General features: G+C 46.7%; 1 protein-coding gene across 6 annotated transcripts in view; it reads right to left on the reverse strand.

Moving 5' to 3' along the window:
• The window catches only part of SPIRE2 (spire type actin nucleation factor 2), a 208670-nt gene that overhangs the window by 118836 nt on the left and 67805 nt on the right, over window positions 1-22029 (reverse strand). For 4 of the 6 annotated variants that reach the window (XR_003857675.1, XM_029608206.1, XM_029608207.1 and 1 more), the window contains exon 3: window positions 3574-3930. The exons of the other annotated variants lie outside the window; for them this stretch is intronic. Coding sequence is in view for 3 of the 4 variants with exons in the window: in XM_029608206.1 (XP_029464066.1) it covers window positions 3574-3930 (357 nt within the window). In the remaining variant the exon portion in view is untranslated. The remainder of the gene's footprint in view (window positions 1-3573; window positions 3931-22029) is intronic. 6 annotated transcript variants of the gene reach the window in all.

Consider the following 22029-nt stretch of genomic DNA (forward strand, 5'->3'; position numbering starts at 1 on the left):
ACTCTCCAGGTCCATCATTCTCTAGCCCTTAAGTGCTCCCAGCAAACTAGATCCTCAGGGGTGGGGCTGTGTACCAAGCTATCAGTATTCTGAGGCTGGCTCTACATACAAGGCTGATTATTTCAGAAAATTCCAACCACAACAGGCAAATGAAAGCAAAAAAACTGCACAGTAAACACAAAATTGCTTTTATAAATATTTAGAAAAATTCAAATGTTAGATGAATACTATTCAATAGGAAGAAAAGACCTCAGAGCCCCATATGCATTGTTCACACCAGGAATATATAAGCATATAGTCAGGTAGTACAATCACAGGTCTAAAAAACTTTCCAACCATCCAATTTATTTTTATTATGTAATTCAGTCCCAATATTTTTTCTTTTTTTTATGTATTGTAGAATAAAAATAAGGAATGAAACTTATCTCTTATTGCTGTGCCTCATAGATCCATAAGGCTAAATGCCGACGTTGGCCAACGGTTTTGCCGCTATAATAAAGAGTTGAATACTGGAGCTATTACAAAATTTGCCTTGAAACAGCTGGTAGGCAAAACGCTGGCCAACATCAGCATTTTGGGCATTTAGTTTTATGGATGTTGCGCCGGAGGTGGACCCTTGGGCCGAGGTGGGGTTGACGCAACCCGTAGATAGGGACCTACGGGTCCCCACCGTCGGCAGGTGGAGTGGGCTAATGGACGGAGGCCACCTGGCGCTTCACCAATACCAGCCCTCGTTCCCCGCGGGTTGAGCCTTTGGGTTCCAGGGCTGGCTGGACCAATCTAGGCCATAAGAACCTAGCAAGTACCCAAGTATATTGGGCCATTCCCAATATTCCATTGTATTGGAGCGGTAACCTACCAACTACAGTTGCCGCGATCCATGGGGATACATAACACCTTCCATGACTCCCTGTTAAAGCCTCTCATACTCTCTTGGCCATCACGCAGAGATCCTCCTCCAACAGGACGCTGGGAGTACCTACTCTCTTGGGAGGGGTATGGGGCCGAGGAGAACTCCTGGGAGCCCTCATAGAACATCCTTGACAAGGACCTCCGTAGGGTCTTCCATAGGGCACACCCAGACAAGCCTTGCCCAAGGAGGGGGAGGCTTAGAAGGGGGGTAATGTTGCACCCAGGCCTGTTCACCTCACTGGCTCCTCCACAGGTCCTGGGTCGTCCTCCCCTGTGGCAGCAGCGAGCATCACTAGGCCTCGGCGTCCCGCAGTGGCGATTGCCAGGCCTTCCACATCCAGCCAGGCCTCATGGCGGGGCTTGGCGTCCTCCGTGGCGTCGGCACTTCTCCTAGGTGTGCAAGCGTGCGCACCGCCCGGCTTCTTAAAGGGCCAGGGGCAGATCCCAGCTCCGCGGCACGCCCTGATTGAGCTTAGTGTAAAGGAAGTCTCTGCCTTCACTTCCTTGCCTTGGCAATCGGGTCGATCACACTGTGATATCAAGTTTGCCTCTGTGTTCCAGTCTTTGTTTCCAGTCTCGTTCCAGCCTTGTTCCAGTCTCGTTCCAGCCTTGTTCCAGTTTCATTCCAGTCCTGTTCCAGTCTTGTTCCAGTCTTGTTCCAGCGTCCTTCTGTTCCAGCGTACTTCTGTTCCTGCATCCTCCTGTTCCTGCGTCTCCCCAGGTAGTAGCTTTCGGACTGTCTTCTCGGTACTGACCTCTGCCTGGATTTGACCTTTGTCTGTTTCCTCGACCACGTCTGCACGCTGCCTGGAACCGACCCCTGCTTCAACTTTGACCACGTCTGCACACTGCCTGGAACTGACCTCTGCCTGACCATTGGCCATGTCTGACTGCTGCCTGGAACCTGACCTCTGTTTGCCTGACTACCCACGGACTGATCTCCGGAACCTGACCTTTGCTTTGGCTGGCTATCCACGGACTGACTACTGGTATTGACCCCTGCTTTGGCTGACCACGCTATCCTGACTCTGGCTCTGATTCTAGCCATTCATTCCGAGAATCTCTTTTGGCCCTCTCTGGCACCCCGGACTTATAGCCTGAACATCAACCGCGCACCCTTGATCATGGTGGGCACACTCTTGAACTTTCTCTCAAGGAGATCCTGCGAGGCCCAACTAAGACCAGGCGGCCCGGGTAAGCAAGGGCTCAACCCAAGAGAACCCCGGGTTGCTAGTGGCGAAGCTCCAGCTAGTCTCTGTCTCCTCCTGTGCTCCTGGTGGTAGGCACTCTCTGGGTCCAACCAGGGAGCCTACCAATCCTGCACTAGGCCAAGGGTCCACCTCCCAGCACAACAATAAGAACCTGGAATGTACCCAAAAACTAAGTCTATCCCATGCTACTGATGCTAGTAATAGCAGTGGCTATTTTCTAAGTCAACTTAATTAATAGCAGGTAATGGACTTCTCCAAGAACTTATCCAATCCTTTTTTAAACCCAACTACACTAATTGCACTAACCACATCCCCGGCAACAAATTCCAGAGTTTAATTGTGCGTTGAGTGAAAAAGAACTTTCTTTGATTAGTTTTAAATGTGTCACATGCTAACTTCATGGCGTGCCCCCTAGTCCTTCTATTAACCGAAAGAGTAAATAACCGATTCACATTTACCCATTCTAGATCTCTCATGATTTTAAACACCTCTATCATAACCCCCCTCAGCCGACTCTTCTCCAAGCTGAACAGTCCTAACTTCTTCAGTCTTTCCTCATAGGGGAACTGTTCCATCCCCTTTATCATATTGGTCGCCCCTCTCTGTACCTTCTTCATCACAACTATATATTTTTTGAGATGTGGCGACAAGAATTGTTCACAGTATTCAAGGCGCGGTCTCACCATGGAGCGATACAGAGGCATTATGACATTTTCTGTTTTATTTACCATTCCCTTCCTAATAATTCCCAACATTCTGTTTGCTTTTTTGACTGCTGCAGCACACTGAACTGACGATTTCAATGTGTTATCCACTATGACACCTAGATCTCTTTCTTGGGTGGTTGCTTCTAATATGGAGCCTAACATTGTGTAACTATAGCATGGGTTATTTTTTCCTATATGCATCACCTTACACATATTCACATTAAATTTCATCTGCCATTTGGATGCCCAATTTTCCAGGCTCACGAGGACATCCTGCAATTTATCACAATCCGCTTGTGATTTAACTACTCTGAATAATTTTGTATCATCTGCAAATTTGATTACCTTGCTCATCATATTCCTTTCTAGATCATTTATTAATATATTGAAAAGCACCGTTCCAAGAACAGATCCCTGAGGTACTCCACTGCTTACCCTTTTCCACTGAGAAAATTGACCATGTTTCCTACTCTCACACACACATCTGCTAATGCTCCTGAATCCTGCCCTGCAGTACCTCTGCTATTCCAGTACTGAGACCCTCCCACCCAACATACACACACAGATTATCTGTTATTTTGATCTATTCTTTTTTTTTTTTTCTGTTGCTCATTTCTCCTGGACAGTGTCTTGTAGTATATTTGACAAGGTACATGTTATAATTCTGCATTCTGAGACTTCTCTGTGAGTTCAGCTAAACAAATAAAATGAGATCACATGAGCCTCCTTCCCATGAAACGCACCTCTTTTGCTTCTTGGACTTTCATCAGGAAGGCTTTCAGCTCCACGGTCTCCACAAACAGTGCCCTGCACACGGCTTGGTAGTGCATCGGCGCCTCTCTGGGGTCTGTCAGGCGTGCCGCACAGATCTTTAGCACGTGATGAAAGGTGCGCAGGGCTCGGGGGGTCCCATCCACCTCCTCTTCTTCCTCCTGCCCCTCATAGCCCTCATCTACCGTGCCCAAGCTGCTGCCTTCTGAGTTGCTGTTTACCATGAGGTCAATGAGCTGCTCCAGCTGGGGACTCAGCTCCCGCTCCTCACTGTCATCCAGGCCCCAGTCCAGTGCCCGATAGATCGCAAATCCCAGACTTTGTACCATCTGCAGAGTGAGTGGGGGTGCAGGAGAGAGGCAGGGAAAGGAGAGGACACATACAAAGGGAGGGAGGGTGCAAAGAGGTGGGGAAGTAGGAGAAAGGAGACAAAAAGGAAACATTGGAGGAAGGGATAGAGGCAAGAGAAAGAAAGAGGTGGGACAGATAGAAGAAAAAAGGGGTAGAAGAATGAAGTGAAGAGAAAGATAAGATGGGAAAAAGAGAATGGATGAGGAGAAGAAACAGTGAGGAAGGAAGAGGGAACAGAGGGAAGGACAGGGATTGAGAAAGATGGTGGAAGAGAAGGGGAGAGGAGGATGGGAAGGATGGGATGGTCAAGGAATGAACAAGAAGAGCAAAGGATGAAAGGGGTAGGTGAGGGAAAGAGGGAGAAGGGAAGGAATAAAAATGTAGTGCTGATATTTTATACAATTTAACAAAAGGGCAAACAGCAACCAAAATGGTGTGGGATCTGCACCAGAAGACGTATGAGATGAGACTAAAGGACCTAAATGTGTATACCCTGCAGGAGAGATGGGACAGGGAGATGTGATACAGACTTTCAAACACCGGAAAGGAATTAGTGATTCATTAAAAAATCAAACCCTTTCCAACAGATAAGAAGCTGTAAAACTAGAGGTTATGATATGAAACTCCCAGGGCCAGGGGGGAAGACTGGGGAACAGTGTCAGGAAATATTTCCTCATGGGGAGGGTGGTGGATGCACAGAATGCCCTCCCAGGAGAGGTGGTGACGACAAGAATGGGAACAGAATTCAAAAGGGCATGGGATGATCACAGAGGATCCCTGCTGGTTACAGAATGGAAATGAAGAAATAGGGGAACTTGACAGTAACCTGCACAGAACGGCAGTTCCTGTTACCCTTAACAGAAGCAGAGACTAACCTAGACAGAGCGGCAGTTACTAACTAAAAAACTTACTGAGCAGACTGGATGGACTACTTTGGTCTTTATCTGGCATCATTTACCAAGTTACTATGAAAAAAGGGGATAATTTCAATTTAACACGTTTTAATTAAAAGATACCATCCTTCTCAGGGATTCTTGGCAGGCTGTATTCTTTGGAACGCCTTGCCAGAAAACTTGAGACCTTTGAGCTGCCTTAAGTCCTTTAGAAAAGCACTGAAGATGCACCTATTTGCGCAAGCATTAGTACAACTCCCTCATCCTAGGGAGTTCCCCATTATTCCGATAGGCACAGCGATCTTCATGCAGACGTGAGAACCTTTTTCTCTCCAGGGCTGTAATTTTTTTGTTTTTCTAATTGTTTTAAGTTGTTGATAATTTCATTGTGAAGGTTTCATCATTTCTACTCTGCCTCAAACTCTGATATGAGTGCAGATTTAAAAAATCCTTAAAAAAAAAAAAAAATAAGTGGAATTGTTTGGTATAAATAATAGGGACTTGCAGGAAGGATCATTAGATCAGGATTCTTTATAACATAGCTCATTACAAAACTGGTTCATGGTACTTGCTGGAGAACAAAGTCAGCTTTTTTCCTCAGGAAAATCGGGCACTCATAAAATGTCCCTGTTTTTTTGGGAGGAAATAAAAGGATTTAATAGGGAAAATAGTTTGTGGGATTCTCTGACAATGAATCTTTTTATTTTTGTTTGGTCACATTTGCAAAATTCTAAATCTGTCTGTTTGTTCATAATATTTTGGAAATTTGTATATACCATATTCTAATAAAAAGAAAATGCCCCGTCTGATCCTGTTGCCACTCTGATGAATGAAGACACCAAGCTCTAGTGATCCATGTGCTACCAAACTTCACTGCTCACAGGCCTGGGTGGCTGTGGATGAGAGGCATGGTCACTCTCTGTGCCTGCAGGCCTGGCTAGCTGTGGGTGAGAGGAGAGGTCACTCTCTGTGCCTGCAAGCTTGGGTGGGTGAGGGGAGAGGTAACATAAGACTTGCCATAATGGGTCAGACCAAAGGACCATCAAGTTGTTTCCAAAAGTGGCCAATCCAGATCACAAGTAACTGGCAGAATTCCAAGCAGGAATCCACACAGAGTGACTTATGGAATTCAAAATGTACTCACATGAAGTCAGTAGGGAACAGAGAAAGTCATAGAAACTTTCAAATATTTAGTACAATAAAGCTTCATTTCCATAAACAAATTAAAGTTTATGGATATGAAGCTCATTGTACTAAATATTTGATATGATATGAAGTTGGAGATAATAAGGCATAGAGGAAATACTTTACCGAGAAAGTGATGGATGCCTTGAATGGCTACTAATAGAGACAGGAAGAACCAGATAGAATGTAAGAATGTGTGGGACAGATATAGGGGGTAATGGGAAGGGGAGGGGGAGAGCAATGGGTAAAAGAATTGGGGAAGGAGGGCTTGCATGTTGAAACCTATAGAGTCAATCACATGAAACAATAGAGGGTCAAAAAGAGAGGATGAGAAACACAACTTGCACAAAGCAGCAATATAGCTGCATCAATCTTCCCCAAAAAGGAGGCAAAGTCAACCAACGTGAAACCATAACAAGGCCTTGTTACATTCTAGGACAGCGCTTCTCAACCGGTGTGTCACCAAACACCGGCAGGTGTGTCGCATTTCCCAGTGTCCCACTGCCCCATTGTACTTTCCTTCTCCCTTTTTCCAGCCCCCGCGGGCCAATTGGAAGCCTCCTTTCTTCCTACCCCCACTGCCCAATGGGAAGCCTCCTTCATTCTGCCTGCCCCCACACAGGCCAATCGGAAGCCTCCTCCCTTCTACCTGCCAGTGGGAGTAGGAAGAAGGGAGGAAGCCTTTGATTGGCCGGTAAGGCAGGCATCGCCTAGCTCAGGGGTGGGATGGGAGGAATAGTAGTTTCGAACTCTGACGAAGCAAGGCCACCACGAGAGCCCATTCCCGAGGCGGCGAAGAGGAAAACCCGACCCCAATGAAGCAAGGCCACCATGGGAGCCTATTCCCATGGCGGTGAAGAGGAAAACCTGACCCTGACCAAGCAAGGCCGTCACGGTCCCGTGACAGTGAAGAGGAAACCCGACCCAGACTGAGGCCACCACGGGAGCCCATTCCCGTGGCAGCGAAAAAAGAAGGCCCGTCAGGGAGTCACGTGATGCTGTGAAAGAGAGTGGATGTAGCTCCCCTTCTCTGGCTCCTGAACCAGCCATCCGGCCCCATCGCAGACAGCCAAACCACCTTTAAGAGCCTACATCCATAGGTTCAGCTGCAGGACTAGCTGAAGAAGATATTCATTGGTGACAATGTCCACCCGAACCGCAAAAAAGGAGCGAGAAAGAGACAGAGATCTCGGCCTACAGATCAGCAGTCTGATGAGGACCTCTGTGCTGCTGACTCACCAGTGCAGCTAACTGGGCTGACATCCATGCCGCAGTGGTCGAGGCCCTGGAGCCCGAGTTCAAAAAACGTTCGCATCAAATCGGCGATCTTACCTCATCCATTGCTGGCTATGAGTCCCGTTTCACGGCCGTGGAGCAGCGAATTTCGGATGCAGAAGATGGTCTCCAAGCCACGCGATTGGAGCTAGCAGCCATGAAGACAATGCTCGCACACCACACAGAATGCCTGGAAGACCTGGAGAACAGGTCAAGGCGATCGAATCTTTGATTCATCGGGCTGCCGGAATCATTAGATGAATGAGACCTCCCTCTCTTCCGGGAGTCCTGGCTGAGCAAAGAACTTGGCATTTTACCGGCGTGAGGCCCCTTGCGGGTCGAGCGCACGCATCGCCTAGGCCCTAAAAAGCCACAACAGGAGCGACCTCGTGTTATGATCACGAAAATTTTAAACTTCGCACACAAGGCCGAAATCTTACAAGCGGTACGCCGGGGGAAAATTCCAATGTACGAAGGTAAGAAGATCCTAATCTTTCAAGATTTCTCGAATGCTCTCTCTGCTCAGCGATGCGCGCTATCGCCCTATTGTGCTCAGTTGCATAACCTGGGACTTCGCACCATTATCGTGTACTCGGCCAAAGTTTGTGTTACCACCCCGACGGGACCGCGATGGTTTTCCGAGGTGGGGGAACTGAAGGAATTTATTTCTTCTCTGAATGACGCATCAGCAAATGCTCGGAAGACCCCTGAAGCCCGAGAGGTGTAACGGGACCCGAGGGGCGTGCTGTGCTTCCATTCACCGGGGTTGTTGCTAAAATCGATATCTGTGAATTATAAAAATCTTTTCTTCTCGCTGACATCAGCCTGCTCACTTTCCTTTTTGCAGCGGTGTTGTTCTCCAACCGGCCTCAACATGTGTTAGGACTGCTCTGTCACTTTACTGACCATCACCAGCAGTATATTCATATGTGGAGTTGGCCTGTTATGTAATTTTCTTAGGGTTTACCCTCTCAGCTGGACAAGGAGATGGGTTGCGGGTGGTGAGTTATGTAGGTCTGTTAGCCTGGTAAGTGTGTTTAGGCTCTGGGGGTTTTTCCCTTTCCTCTCTGTTATTGAATCTTGCTGGGAGACAGGGCTGGATGGATGGACTGGGGGTAGGGAGTGTTTAAGTGACTTAGTTAAGAGTTTAATATTGTTAGGTTTAGGGTGTAGCGCGGGGGTGATGGATGTTTGGGAAGGGGATGGGGAGGATGGGGGGATCAGGAGGGATTTTCTCAGGGAAAGAGAGGGGTGGACAGGGATGTGGGGGGGGGGGGAGGATGAGTATTCTTTGCGGTATACTAGTACACTTGTCACATGTATATACACCGTGGGGTTCCTAGGTTTACGGGGGTGGCTCATGCTGGGAGAGCCATTCCTGTCCACGATTGGTATGTATCACTACTTGATGTTATTGCTGTTTTGCTGGAATGAATAGTCGAGGTACCTATATATTTTCCTGGAATGTGTGTGGTCTTAACACTCCTATCAAACGATCCAAAATTTTGCAGGCTTTGAAGCACAAATCAGCAGATGTGGCTTTTCTTCAAGAGACACAGTTGACTGACATAGAACATTCGAAGCTTCGACAAGGTTGGGTTGGCTCCATGCATTTTGCCTCAGCCAGTACAAAATCTGCTGGGGTAGCTGTCCTGCTGCGCAAGTCCTTACCAATCAAGGTAATTAAAGAAATTAAAGATCCCCATGGTAGGTACTTAATTTTAGAGACTGAATTCAATAACTCTCCCTTGGTGCTATGTAACATCTAAGCCCCGAATGTATATTCCGCCTCCTTTTTTCAAACCTTGCACAAGTTACTCCTTCCATACATAGACACTGCAATGATCATTGGCAGCGATTTTAATGCCGTTCGGGACCCGGTGTGGGATAGGTCTTCGTCGGCGCAAGTTGCCGCAGTCTCCAGTAAGGGGATCAGGCTGTTGGAAAATGCTTTCCACCTTGTGGATGTGTGGCGTACCTTACATCCATTTGATAAAGACTTCACCCACCTATCCCGGGCGCATGCGACTCACTCTCGCTTAGACTATTTTTTGATCAGTGCGCATTACTTTTCTAGGGTCTGTGAGGCTGGGATAGGGGATGTCATACTATCTGACCATGCCCCCATATTGGTGGAGTTGTCCCAACCCTCTGATAAGTGTTCTGCCTACCATTGGCACTACCCTTACTTTCTCGCTGAGGATGTTTCATTTCAAGAATTTTTGTGAAGCAAGTGGGAGGAATATGCCCAATTCAATGCACAACATAGTGGGAACCCTATCTTGTTTTGGAGTATGGCTAAGTGGTGCTGTGGGGGGACATCATTTCCTATTTGGCCCATAGGGAAAAAAACGCTATATAGATGGTTGTTATCCCTCAGCGCGCAGCTCCAAAAGGTGAAACAGGTGCTGATTGGCTCTCCTTCTCAATCCCACAGGTCATCTTTTTTATCTTTACAAACTGCCATCAATACCCTGATACATCAAAGGGCTAAGAAGTCCCTTCTATATTATCAATTCAATTTATTCCGTTTTGGAAACAGATCTGGGAAAATGATGGCCAATTTGATTAAATCCGCTAAGGGGGAGCACTAAGAGGAGAGGATCACCTTGCTGGTGGCTGAAAGGAATCAGTAAGTTTTTGCTTGGGACATTGTCTTTTTTAAAAGTATTGGGGCAAAGTTAACTATTTGGGAATATTATTTAGTGTGTTTGTGTGTTTGTGCTTTTAATAGTCAGTAAGGCAGTGAATAAACAAGTTAGACTGTTTGTATTTTTAAATAGTCAGTCAATAAGGCAGCTAGTAAGCAGTAGGTAGTGTGTTTATTTTTAAAAGATTGTAAGGCAGCTAGTAAGCAGAACTGAGTGTTTGTATTTAAAAAAAAACAAACCACAACCCCCCCCCCCAAAAAAAAAAGTAGCCAGAAGCTAGAAATAAGCTAGGAGGAGTGTATACCTAAGTAAAAAGGTTGAAAAGTTCAGCTCAGTTACTCACCTTGGAAAGATGTTGAGATAGTGTGATTTGGTTTGAATAGGTACCAACATTTGTTAATCAAGGGAGCAGTGAGTCACTCTGGCTGACTAACTGAAGTTAGACTGTTTGTATTTCCCAACCCTCCCACCCCTTGCCCACCCACCCCTAGCTCATCCTTTAATTTATAGGCTGGTGCCACTTTCACAAAAAAACAAAACAAAAAAAACCCCAACAACAAAAACTTTATTGAGAGTTTGATCAGACCCTGGTAGGCCACTACCAGACATATAGTGAATTCACTAATACATTTAAAGGATGTTAGACACATTCCTACTCCCATAGCAACCTAAAACTTAACTAGGAACTGATCAAAATTGAGATGAAGTCCAGCAGCAAGAGGGGGGCTTCCCAGTCTTTTGGATTGAATGTCACATGCAGGGGCAGATTGGCCTATCGGGGGATCGGGCTTCCCCGGTGGGCCGGTCGCTCCTATCACGTGATGTTTTATTTATTTTTATTTTTTTACTACCCGGCCAAAGACAATAGGATCTGCTGGCGCTGCGGCCCGAAGAGAAACCTGCGGGCATGGCTGGTGGAAGCACTAGGCCTGGGCCGCTGCGAGCAGTGGTATTCCGAGGGGAGCCAATGCCCCCGAGCGCAGGGAGGCTCATGCGGTGCAGCGACAGGCAGATCGGCAGGGCCGCCACAGCCCGAAGAAAAAGATTGCGTTTAAACGCGCTGATGCTCCTCCTCCTTCCTGCCTGTGCAGCCCCGGAAGTAAACGTTGCCAGAGCCACGTGGGCAGGAAGGAGGAGAAGCATCAGCGCGTGCAGAAGAGGAGCAGCGCTTACGGGCCAAATCCCAAGTCGCAGTGGCCCAAGAAGAGGGAGAGGCCCGGTAACAGGGCGCCGCGGCCTGAGAAGATCAGGGCCGCTGCAGAGCCCATCCTGTGGTGACCCGCGAAGAGGAGGCCCACAGGTGAGAGAGAGACTGAGGACCTGTAGAGTGTGTATGTGTGTGTGTATGAGATGAGTTGAGAGACTGTGTGTGGGAAGGTGGAAAAACAAAAGCCTGTGACCAACCAATTAGAAAACTAAGATAAGACAGCAAAGGTAAAAAAAAAAATTACTTTTTAGTGATTGGCACATGAAATCTTTGGGAATGTGCAAGAATAGCACTTTCTCTATGCGGATCTCACAATGTATGAGGTAAATTGACTGGGTAAATGTATCATCGGGACACGCTGGAGAGATAACGTTCCTGGATGGAATAAATTATAGCTTTATGGAGCAATTGGTTCAGGAACTGACGAGAGAGGGAACAATTTTAGATCTAATTCTCAGTGGAGCACAGGACTTGGTGAGAGAGGTAACGGTGGTGGGGCCGCTTGGCAATAGTGGTCAAAATATGATCAAATTTGATTTAATGACTGGAAGAGGAACAGTGTGCAAATCCAAGGCTCTCGTGCTAAACTTTCAAAAGGGAAACTTTGAGAAAATGAGAAAAATTGTTAGAAAAAAACTGAAAGGAGCAGCTACAAAAGTAAAAAATGTCCAAGAGGCTTGGTCATTGTTAAAAAATACCATTCTAGAAGCACAGTCCAGATGTATTCCACACATTAAGAAAGGTGGAAAGAAGGCAAAACAATTATCGGCATGGTTAAAAGGGGAGGTGAAAGAAGCTATTTTAGCCAAAAGATCTTCATTAAAAAATTGGAAGAAGGATCCAACAGAAGAAAATAGGATAAAGCATAAACATTGCCAAGTTAAATGTAAAACATTGATAAGACAGGCTAAGAGAGAATTTGAAAAGAATTTGAAAAGAATTTGAAAAGAATTTAAAAAGTTTTTACTGTGAGTTTTTGCCTCTACAGCAGAAAGTCTGTGAGCGAGTCAGTTGGACCGTTAGATGATCGAGGGGTTAAAGGGGCACTTAGAGAAGATAAGGCCATCGCGGAAAGATTAAATGATTTCTTTGCTTCGGTGTTTACTGAAGAGGATGTTGGGGAGGTACCCGTAATGGAGATTTGATTCAGCTGGACTGAATTAAATCATGGTGAATCTAGAAGATGTGGTAGGCCTGATTGACAAACTGAAGAGTAGTAAATCACCTGGACTGGATGGTATACACCCCAGAGTTCTGAAGGAACTAAAAAATGAAATTTCAGCCTATTAGTAAAAATTTGTAACCTATCATTAAAATCATCCATTGTACCTGAAAACTGGAGGATAGCAAATGTAACCCCAATATTTAAAAAGGGCTCCAGGGGCGATCCGGGAAACTACAGCCCGGTTAGCCTGACTTCAGTGCCAGGAAAAATAGTGGAAAGTGTTTGAAACATCAAAATCACAGAACATATAGAAAGGCATGTTTTAATGGAACAAAGTCAGCATGGCTTTACCCAGGGCAAGTCTTGACTCACAAATCTGCTTTACTTTTTTGAAGGAGTTAATAAACATGTGGATAAAGGTGAACCGGTAGATGTAGTATACTTGGATTTTCAGAAGGCTTTTGACAAAGTTCCTCATGAGAGGCTTCTAGGAAAAGTAAAAAGTCATGGAATAGGTAGCGATGTCCTTTCGTGGATTGCAAACTGGCTAAAAGACAGGAAACAGAGAGTAGGATTAAATGGACAATTTTCTCAGTGGAAGGGAGTGGACAGTGGAGTGCCTCAGGGATCTGTATTGGGACCCTTACTTTTCAATATATTTATAAATGATCTGGAAAGAAATACGACAAGTGAGATAATCAAATTTGCAGATGACACAAAATTGTTCAGAGTAATTAAATCACAAGCAGATTGTGATAAATTGCAGGAAGCCCTTGTGAGACTGGAAAATTGGGCATCCAAATGGCAGATGAAATTTAATGTGGATAAGTGCAAGGTGATGCATATAGGGAAAAATAACCCATGCTATAATTACACAATGTTGGGTTCCATATTAGGTGCTACAACCCAAGAAAGAGATCTAGGTGTCATAGTGGATAACACATTGAAATTGTCGGTTCAGTGTGCTGCGGCAGTCAAAAAAGCAAACAGAATGTTGGGAATTATTAGAAAGGGAATGGTGAATAAAACGGAAAATGTCATAATGCCTCTGTATCACTCCATGGTGAGACCGCACCTTGAATACTGTGTACAATTCGGTCGACGCATCTCAAAAAAGATATAATTGCGATGGAGAAGGTACAGAGAAGGGCTACCAAAATGATAAGGGGAATGGAACAGCTCCCCTATGAGGAAAGACTAAAGAGGTTAGGACTTTTCAGCTTGGAGAAGAGACGACTGAGGGGGGATATGATAGAGATGTTTAAAATCATGAGAGGTCTAGAATGGGTAGATGTGAATCGGTTATTTACTCTTTCGGATAGTAGAAAGCCTAGGGGGCACGCCATGAAGTTAGCATGGGGCACATTTAAAACTAATCGGAGAAAGTTCTTTTTTACTCAACGCACAATTAAACTCTGGAATTTGTTGCCAGAGGATGTGGTTAGTGCAGTTAGTATAGCTGTGTTTAAAAAAGGATTGGATAAGTTCTTGGAGGAGAAGTTCATTACCTGCTATTAAATTCACTTAGAGAATAGCCACTGCCATTAGCAATGGTAACATGGAATAGACTTAGTTTTTTGGTACTTGCCAGGTTCTTATGGCCTGGTTTGGCCACTGTTGGAAACAGGATGCTGGGCTTAATGGACCCTTGGTCTGACCCAGTATGGCATTTTCTTATGTTCTTATGTTCTTATCAGCATGGAGAAAGTGGAAGCCCACGGGGCCTGCACAGACGAGGCAGCAGAATGGGCTTCAGTGTCAGTAGCAGCAATCGGCACCTCCCCAATAGCTATGTGGCAGCAGTGACAGTGGCAGCAGAGGAATGAGAGAGGTTCCGAGGTTGCTGGCAAAAGAGAGGGGGGTCTGCCTTTAGTGTGTGCATGTGTATGAATGGGACTCTGCCTGGGGGTGTATGTGTGTGAATGCATGGGTGCCTGCCTGGGGGTCTGTGTGTGTGAGAATGAATGTGTGCATGCCTGGGGGATGGGGAGGGAATGGTGTGAAAATGAATGGGAGCCTGCCTAGGGGTCAGAGTGTGTGTGTGAGAATGACTGGGAGGTTGCCTGGGTGTGTGTGTTTGTGTGTATGTGAGGGAGCCAGTGAGTGTGAGAGCATGAGTGTGTATGAGAAAATCCAAGGGAGTAAGAGTTTGTGTGTGTGTGGGGGGGGGGTGTGGGGTGTGGAGGGGGAGAGAGTGTCTTAGAGCCTGAGAGTGTGTCAGTGTCAGTGAGAGTGAGAGGTTATGGTGGATATAAGAGCATGAATGTGTATGTATGTGACAGTGTATATGTGTGAGAGAGAATGGACATGTGAGTATGTGTGAGAGAGAGAGGATAACCTCCTAATCCTCGACAATATCAGGGTGACTGGAAATCAAGAGCTCCCACAGAAGGGGACAGCTGGGGCTTTTTAAAATCCTTATTAGTTTTAATTATTGAATATTATTTGATGTCTGCTCTTTTTGAAATATTTTATTGGTGTTATATACAAATTTTTGAAAATTTCCCTGAGTTAAATTACTGGAGGTTCTATTCATCAGCAGTTTTGAAATATATATTCCCTGTACGTACCCGGATCAGTCCAGACACCTGGGTTGTGACTCTGCACCAGCAGATGGACACAGAGCAAGACCTGTCGGGCTCCCCTACATATAGTAAGGCGCCACTCAGAGCCCCTCAATCTTACTCTGTCTCCAGCAGATGGGGCAAGTTCACCCACAGCCTCTGGGATCCCTGGGTAGCATTGTTAGTTAGTCAGGAATTTGGTTTTGGTGAGAAGTTTAAAAAAAACAAAAACAAAAAAAAACAAAAGAAGACAAGGAGAAGAGAGGAGAAGGAAAATAAAGTAAGAAGACTCCCTCGTCCTGGGAGCCTCCCAGGGGGGTTTGGAAGGTTCTGAGGGAACCATCCCCCCCTGGTTGAGGCTGCTGCTAAGGGTCGAGGACCCGGCCTTCTTCTGGTAGCAGAGTCGGGGGTGACACTGGGGAGCCCGGTTCACTCGCCCCCGCTGGAGCAGGAGGGTCAGGACCAGGGACAGCGGCGGCAAGTAAAAAAAAAAAAAAGTATTGTGTTTTTTTCTTCTTGGCCTCGCCGACTCTCCGTGCTTCGTCGTTGTCTCCTTCGCCGTTCGGGGCATTTAATTAATTTTAATTAATTTTAATTCTACTCTGTTTTGGCGCGTCGGCAGGGCGGCGGATGCCGAGGGGATCTTCTTGCCGTGCGCGCCGCGGTTGTCGCCCGATGGCATCTGCTCAAATTGTGTTTCGGGCAATGAGGGGCCGTCCGAGGCCGGTCGGGGGGGGGCCGGTCTCGGCCAGCGCAATCGCTGCTGCGCGCCGGGCAGAACGGGGAAGGCAGTGCTGAGCCGTTCTCGATCAGCGCGGGAACGGCGGCCATTTTGGGTGCAGTTCGGGAGGCCACATGGAAGGCTGCCAGTAATGGCGGCATGCCTCCCACGCTTTCCCCGCAGCAGCGGCCCCCCCAGGGGGGGGGGCGCCCCGGGGGGGGCTGCATCGCCGTTGGAAGATAGTCTAGAGGAGGCATCTTCGGGTTCGGAGGCTTCCTTTTCTTCGGATTTCACGCTTCTTCTACGCAAGATGCTGAAGTATAAAAAATCCAGACGGAAGGCGGGTAGGGCGTTGGCCACGGGGGGCTCGGACGGACAGTCGGGGTCCCGGAAGAGGAAAGCTAGGGATAGGTCCCGGAGAACCTCGGACCCGCCTAGGGAGAAGCGCCCTTTGCGGGGTACCCCTCAGGACACTGACACCGAATCTACATCATCGGATGAGGCGGACCCGCCTGTAGGGCCCCTGGGGCGGGCCGACGGGCTGGATGAAGAGGGGTCAGTCCAGCCCGGTACCGGGAAGGGAACGCCGGCAGTGGATGGTGATGACCCGAAGGTGGTACGCTTGTTCCGGAAGGATGAACTAGCACTGCTTATTCCGGCCATTCTTCAGGAGCTTGGTGTGGATGCTCCACCGGTGGAGTCCCGGCCGGGGGCCAAAATGGACCCGGTGCTGTTGGGCCTTATGGGTCCGGCAGTGGCTTTCCCGATCCACTTCTCGGCGTCGGACATTTTATTCCGGGAATGGGATACCCCGGAGTTGGGCCTGAAAGTGAGTAAGGCTATGGATAAGCTGTATCCACTGCCAGAGGACGCACTGGATCTCCTTCGCCTTCCCAGAGTGGACGCAGCGGTGTCGGCAGTAACGAAGAGGTCCACGATCCCGGTCACAGGGGCCACAGCAATCAAGGATATCCAGGACAGGAAGCTGGAGCTGCAGCTTAAAAAGGTTTTTGAGGTTTCGGCTCTGGGGTTCCGCGCGGCTATTTGTAGTAACTTTGCCCTGCGGGCAGGGCTGCGCTGGGCCCAGGTGCTCCAGGCCAATGCAGGTCTCTCGGAAGAGGAATCTGCGCAGGCGGATCACCTGGAGGCGGTGATCGCTTACAGCGCGGATGCTCTGTATGACCTGCTGCGGACGTCGGCCAGAGCCATGGTTTCAGCGGTTTCCGCGTGCCGTCTCCTCTGGCTCCGCAATTGGGCGGCGGATGGGTCCTCTAAGGCTCACCTTGGCTCGCTACCGTTTAAAGGGAGTTGTTGTTTGGTAAACAGTTGGATGACCTGATGCAGTCGCTCGGAGAAAACAAGGCTTTTAAGCTGCCTGAGGACAGGCCCAGGGCTCGGCCTTCTTTCACCAATAGGTCCCGGTTTCGGGGGAGTAGAAGGTCGCGTCTGCAGAGATCGTCAGGTTCCTCTTACCGTTCTGGCTCCTCCAGGTCGTCCTCGTGGCCTCAGTCCTTTCGTGGGAAAAAGTTTGGGAGGCAAGGTGGATCCTCGTTGGGAACGGGGTCTAAGGCTTCCCAATGAAACGCGGATGGTCCATTCCCTGGGCCTTCGCTCATCTATGTCCATTGCAATCAGCATTGCTCTCCCGATGGAAGCCGGTGTCGGAAGAATTCCACCTCCCGCTCCCACTCACGGACCAGGCGAGGGCCAGTCTTCAGTGGTGGCTCAATCCCGACCATCTGACGAGCGGAGTTTCCCTGCTCATGCCCAACTGGACAGTAATAATAATTCCCAACATTCTGTTTGGAAAGAAATACGACGAGTGAGATAATCAAATTTGCAGATGATACAAAATTGTTCAGAGTAGTTAAATCACAAGCAGATTGTGATAAATTGCAGGAAGACCTTGTGAGACTGGAAAATTGGGCATCAAAATGGCAGATGAAATTTAATGTGGATAAGTGCAAGGTGATGCATATAGGGAAAAATAACCCATGCTATAGTTGCACAATGTTAGGTTCCATATTAGGTGCTACAACCCAAGAAAGAGATCTAAGCGTCATAGTGGATAACACATTAAAATCGTCGGTTCAGTGTGCTGCGGCAGTCAAAAAAGCAAACAGAACGTTGGGAATTATTAGAAAGGGAATGGTGAATAAAACGGAAAATGTCATAATGCCTCTGTATCGCTCCATGGTGAGACTGCACCTTGAATACTGTGTACAATTCTGGTCGCCGCATCTCAAAAAAGATATAATTGTGATGGAAAAGGTACAGAGAAGGGCTACCAAAATGATAAGGGGAATAGAACAGCTCCCCTATGAGGAAAGACTAAAGAAGTTAGGACTTTTCAGCTTGGAGAAGAGACGACTGAGGGGGGATATGATAGAGGTGTTTAAAATCATGAGAGGTCTAGAACGGGTAGATGTGAATCGGTTATTTACTCTTTCGGATAATAGAAAGACTAGGGGGCACTCCATGAAGATATGTGGCACATTTAAAACTAATCAGAGAAAGTTCTTTTTTACTCAACGCACAATTAAACTCTGGAATTTTATTTAACAGGTTTTTTTTGTTTTTTTTTTTATTTAACAGTTTTTTATACCGACCTTCATAGTAAATTACCATATCGGATCGGTTTACAATTAACAAAAGGGAAGAAAACTAGAGTAACAAATTCCCGTAAACGAAAGATAACAATAAGTAGGAATAAGTCAAAGTTACAATCAACAGGGGGAGAGAACTTGGAAGCTTGCAACAAGCTGGAAAGAAGATAGGCCGGTAAAAGAAATTTTACCATAGATTGTACAAGTTAAAAAACTTAAGGACGGTGCTTTAACCTGAATGTCTCAGAGTCCATTTATTTTTTCTTTGAGAAACGGAGTGCCAGACCGGGTAGGAATGAATGCCAACTAGTGATTGTCTGGTGGTTCAGGGAAGGCTTGTTGAAAGAGCCAGGTTTTAAGTCTTTTTCTGAAAGTTAAAAGGCATGTTTTAAAGTTAAAAGGCATGTTGCCAGAGGATGTGGTTAGTGCAGTTAGTATAGCTGTGTTTAAAAAAGGATTGGATAAGTTCTTAGAGGAGAAGTCCATTACCTGCTATTAATTAAATTGACTTAGAAAATAGCCACTGCTATTACTAGCAACGGTAACATGGAATAGACTTAGTTTTTGGGTACTTGCCAGGTTCTTATGGCCTGGATTGGCCACTGTTGGAAACAGGATGCTGGGCTTGATGGACCCTTGGTCTGACCCAGTATGGCATGTTCTTATGTTCTTATGGGGTCCCATAATATTCCAGCGATCCATACCGACGTGGGTCGGATAGTGACAGACACCCAGGTCATTTTGAAGGCTTTTCATAGTTACTATTCTGCCTTGTACAAGTCTGAGGGCTGGCACTCAGCCTGGGATGAGTTTTATTTATTTATTTATTTATAACTTTTATATACCGAGGTTCAATTAACAAGATTAATTATCACTTCGGTTTACATTACAACCAGCAAAATTAACAGAGACAAAGTCTTGTTTTACAAAGAACAGGGTAGAAATAACCTGGAATAAACAATGAACAGGGTAGAAATAATTTGGAACAACATATTCTGGATAAACATAGAGTGGGTGAAGCAAGTATAGAGAATTGGGTCTGTATAACTTGGGCGAAAAACAGGGAAAATTGAGTAGGGGGGACTATGAAGGCCTAAAGTTGGACAGTGTACTCATGATGCGGATAAGAACCATGGCTGAGGTGAGTAGTTATGGAAAGGCTTGTTTTGCGAATGGATGCACCTTCCTTCCATTACCTTGGAACATAGTTGCTATTTGAACGAGCCCATCTCGGAGGAAAAGGAGTGTCTAGCTATAAATAACATGCATAAATTAAAGGCCCCTGGTCCTCACGGGTATAGTTCGGAATTTTATAAATGTCTGGTGACACCTCTTGCACAGCTACTACCCCTGGTATTTACTAATTTGATATCCACCGGCGCTTTCCCAGAGCATAGAAATGTGGCCCTTGTGACTCTCATCCCTAAGCCTGGGAAAGACCCATTGTCTCTGGCCTCATACCGCCTATTTCATTCTTAAATGTGGACCATAAACTTCTGGCCAATTTATGGCAGATCGGCTGGGGAATATCCTGCCTTTCTTGATTAAGCTGGGCCAGGTTGGTTTAGTTAAAAAGCGTTACGCCCTTACAAATATTTGCCGGATGGCAATAGCCATGGCGCTCTGCAAGCGTATAGACGATCCCTTCCTGGTGGTTAGTCTAGATGCGGAGAAAGCCTTCAATCGTGTGGAGGTAGCTGACAAAATTAAAGCTAAAAGAACAGCATTCAAGAAATATTAAAGATCCCAAAGGGAGGAACACAAAGAAGAATATCTGATTCAACTGAGAGAGACAAAGAAATTAATCAAGTTGGCAAAAAGTCAAGCGGAAGAGAGGATTGCCAAGGAGATAAAAAATGGTGACAAAACATTTTTCAGATACATCAGCGAAAAGAGAAAAGTCCATAGTGGTATTGTGAAATTAAAAGGTGGTAATGATCAATGTGTGGAGAGAGACGAAGATATGGCAGAAATATTAAACGAATACTTCAGTTCTGTGTTCACTAAAGAAGACCCTGGAGAAGGACCATCTCTACACAACAAGAAACTGGAGGGAAGTGGAATAGATGAAAATCCTTTTACAGTAGAAAATGTATGGGAAGAGCTAAAGAATCTGAAAGTGGACAAAGCCATGGGGCCTGATGGGATTCATCCAAGGATACTGAGGGAGCTCAGAGATGTTCTGGCGGGTCCGCTGTGTGACCTGTTCAATAGATCCCTAGAAACGGGAGTGGTACCAAGAGATTGGAGAAGAGCGGTGGTGGTCCCGCTTCACAAGAGTAGGAACAGAGAGGAGGCTGGTAACTACAGACCGGTTAGCCTCACTTCAGTGGTGGGAAAAGTAATGGAGTCACTGCTGAAAGAGAGAATAGTGAAATATCTACAGTCCGGAGAATTGATGGACCAGAGGCAACATGGATTCACCAGGGGAAGATCCTGTCAGACAAATCTGATTGACTTTTTTGACTGGGTAACCAAGGAATTGGATCAAGGAAGAGCACTCGATGTCATCTACTTGGATTTCAGCAAAGCTTTTGATACAGTTCCGCACAGGAGACTGGTGAATAAAACGAGAAGCTTAGGAGTGAGTGCCGAGGTGGTGACCTGGATTGCAAATTGGTTGACGGACAGAAGACAATGTGTGATGGTAAATGGTACTTTCTCTGAAGAGAGAGCGGTTTTAAGTGGTGTACTGCAAGGATCGGTGTTGGGGCCGGTCCTGTTCAATATCTTTGTGAGCGACATTGCGGACGGGATAGAAGGTAAGGTTTGTCTTTTTGCGGATGACACTAAGATCTGCAACAGAGTGGACACGCCGGAAGGAGTGGAGAGAATGAGACGGGATTTAAGGAAACTGGAAGAGTGGTCGAAGATATGGCAGCTGAGATTCAATGCCAAGAAGTGCAAAGTCATGCATATGGGGAGTGGAAATCCGAATGAACTGTATTTGATGGGGGGGGGGGGGGGAAAGGCTGATGTGCACGGAGCAGGAGAGGGACCTTGGGGTGATAGTGTCTAATGATATGAAGTCTGCGAAACAATGCGACAAGGTGATAGCAAAAGCCAGAAGAATGCTGGGCTGCATAGAGAGAGGAATATCGAGTAAGAAAAGGGAAGTGATTATCCCCTTGTACAGGTCCTTGGTGAGGCCTCACCTGGAGTACTGTGTTCAGTTCTGGAGACTGTATCTACAAAGAGACAAAGACAAGATGGAAGCGGTACAGAGAAGGGCGACCAGGAAGGTGGAGGATCTTCATCGGATGACGTACGAGGAGAGATTGAAGAATCTAAATATGTACACCCTGGAGGAAAGGAGGAGCAGGGGTGATATGATTCAGACTTTCAGATACTTGAAAAACTTTAATGATCCAAAGACAACGACAAACCTTTTCCGTAGGAAAAAAATCAGCAGAACCAGAGGTCACGAGCTGAGGCTCCGGGGAGGAAGACTAAGAACCAATGTCAGGAAGTATTTCTTCACGGAAAGGGTGGTGGATGCCTGGAATGCCCTTCCGGAGGAAGTGGTGAAGTCTAAAACTGTGAAGGACTTCAAAGGGGCGTGGGATAAACACTGTGGATCCATCAAGTCTAGTGGGCATAAATAGAGAGGAGGCAGCAAACACTGCACGGAGCGGCAGTATCCACTGAGGCATTCATGGAGCGGGATGCCAGTGGCCAGTAGTTGGTGTTCCACCTTCAGGCAGCAAAACACTGCACGGAGAGGCAGTAGCCACTGAGGCATTCACGGAGCGGGATGCCAGTGGCCAGTGGTTGGTGTTCCACTTTCATGCAACAAAACACTGCACAGAG

Source organism: Rhinatrema bivittatum, chromosome 7, assembly GCF_901001135.1.
Source record: "Rhinatrema bivittatum chromosome 7, aRhiBiv1.1, whole genome shotgun sequence".
Lineage (NCBI taxonomy): Eukaryota > Metazoa > Chordata > Amphibia > Gymnophiona > Rhinatrematidae > Rhinatrema > Rhinatrema bivittatum.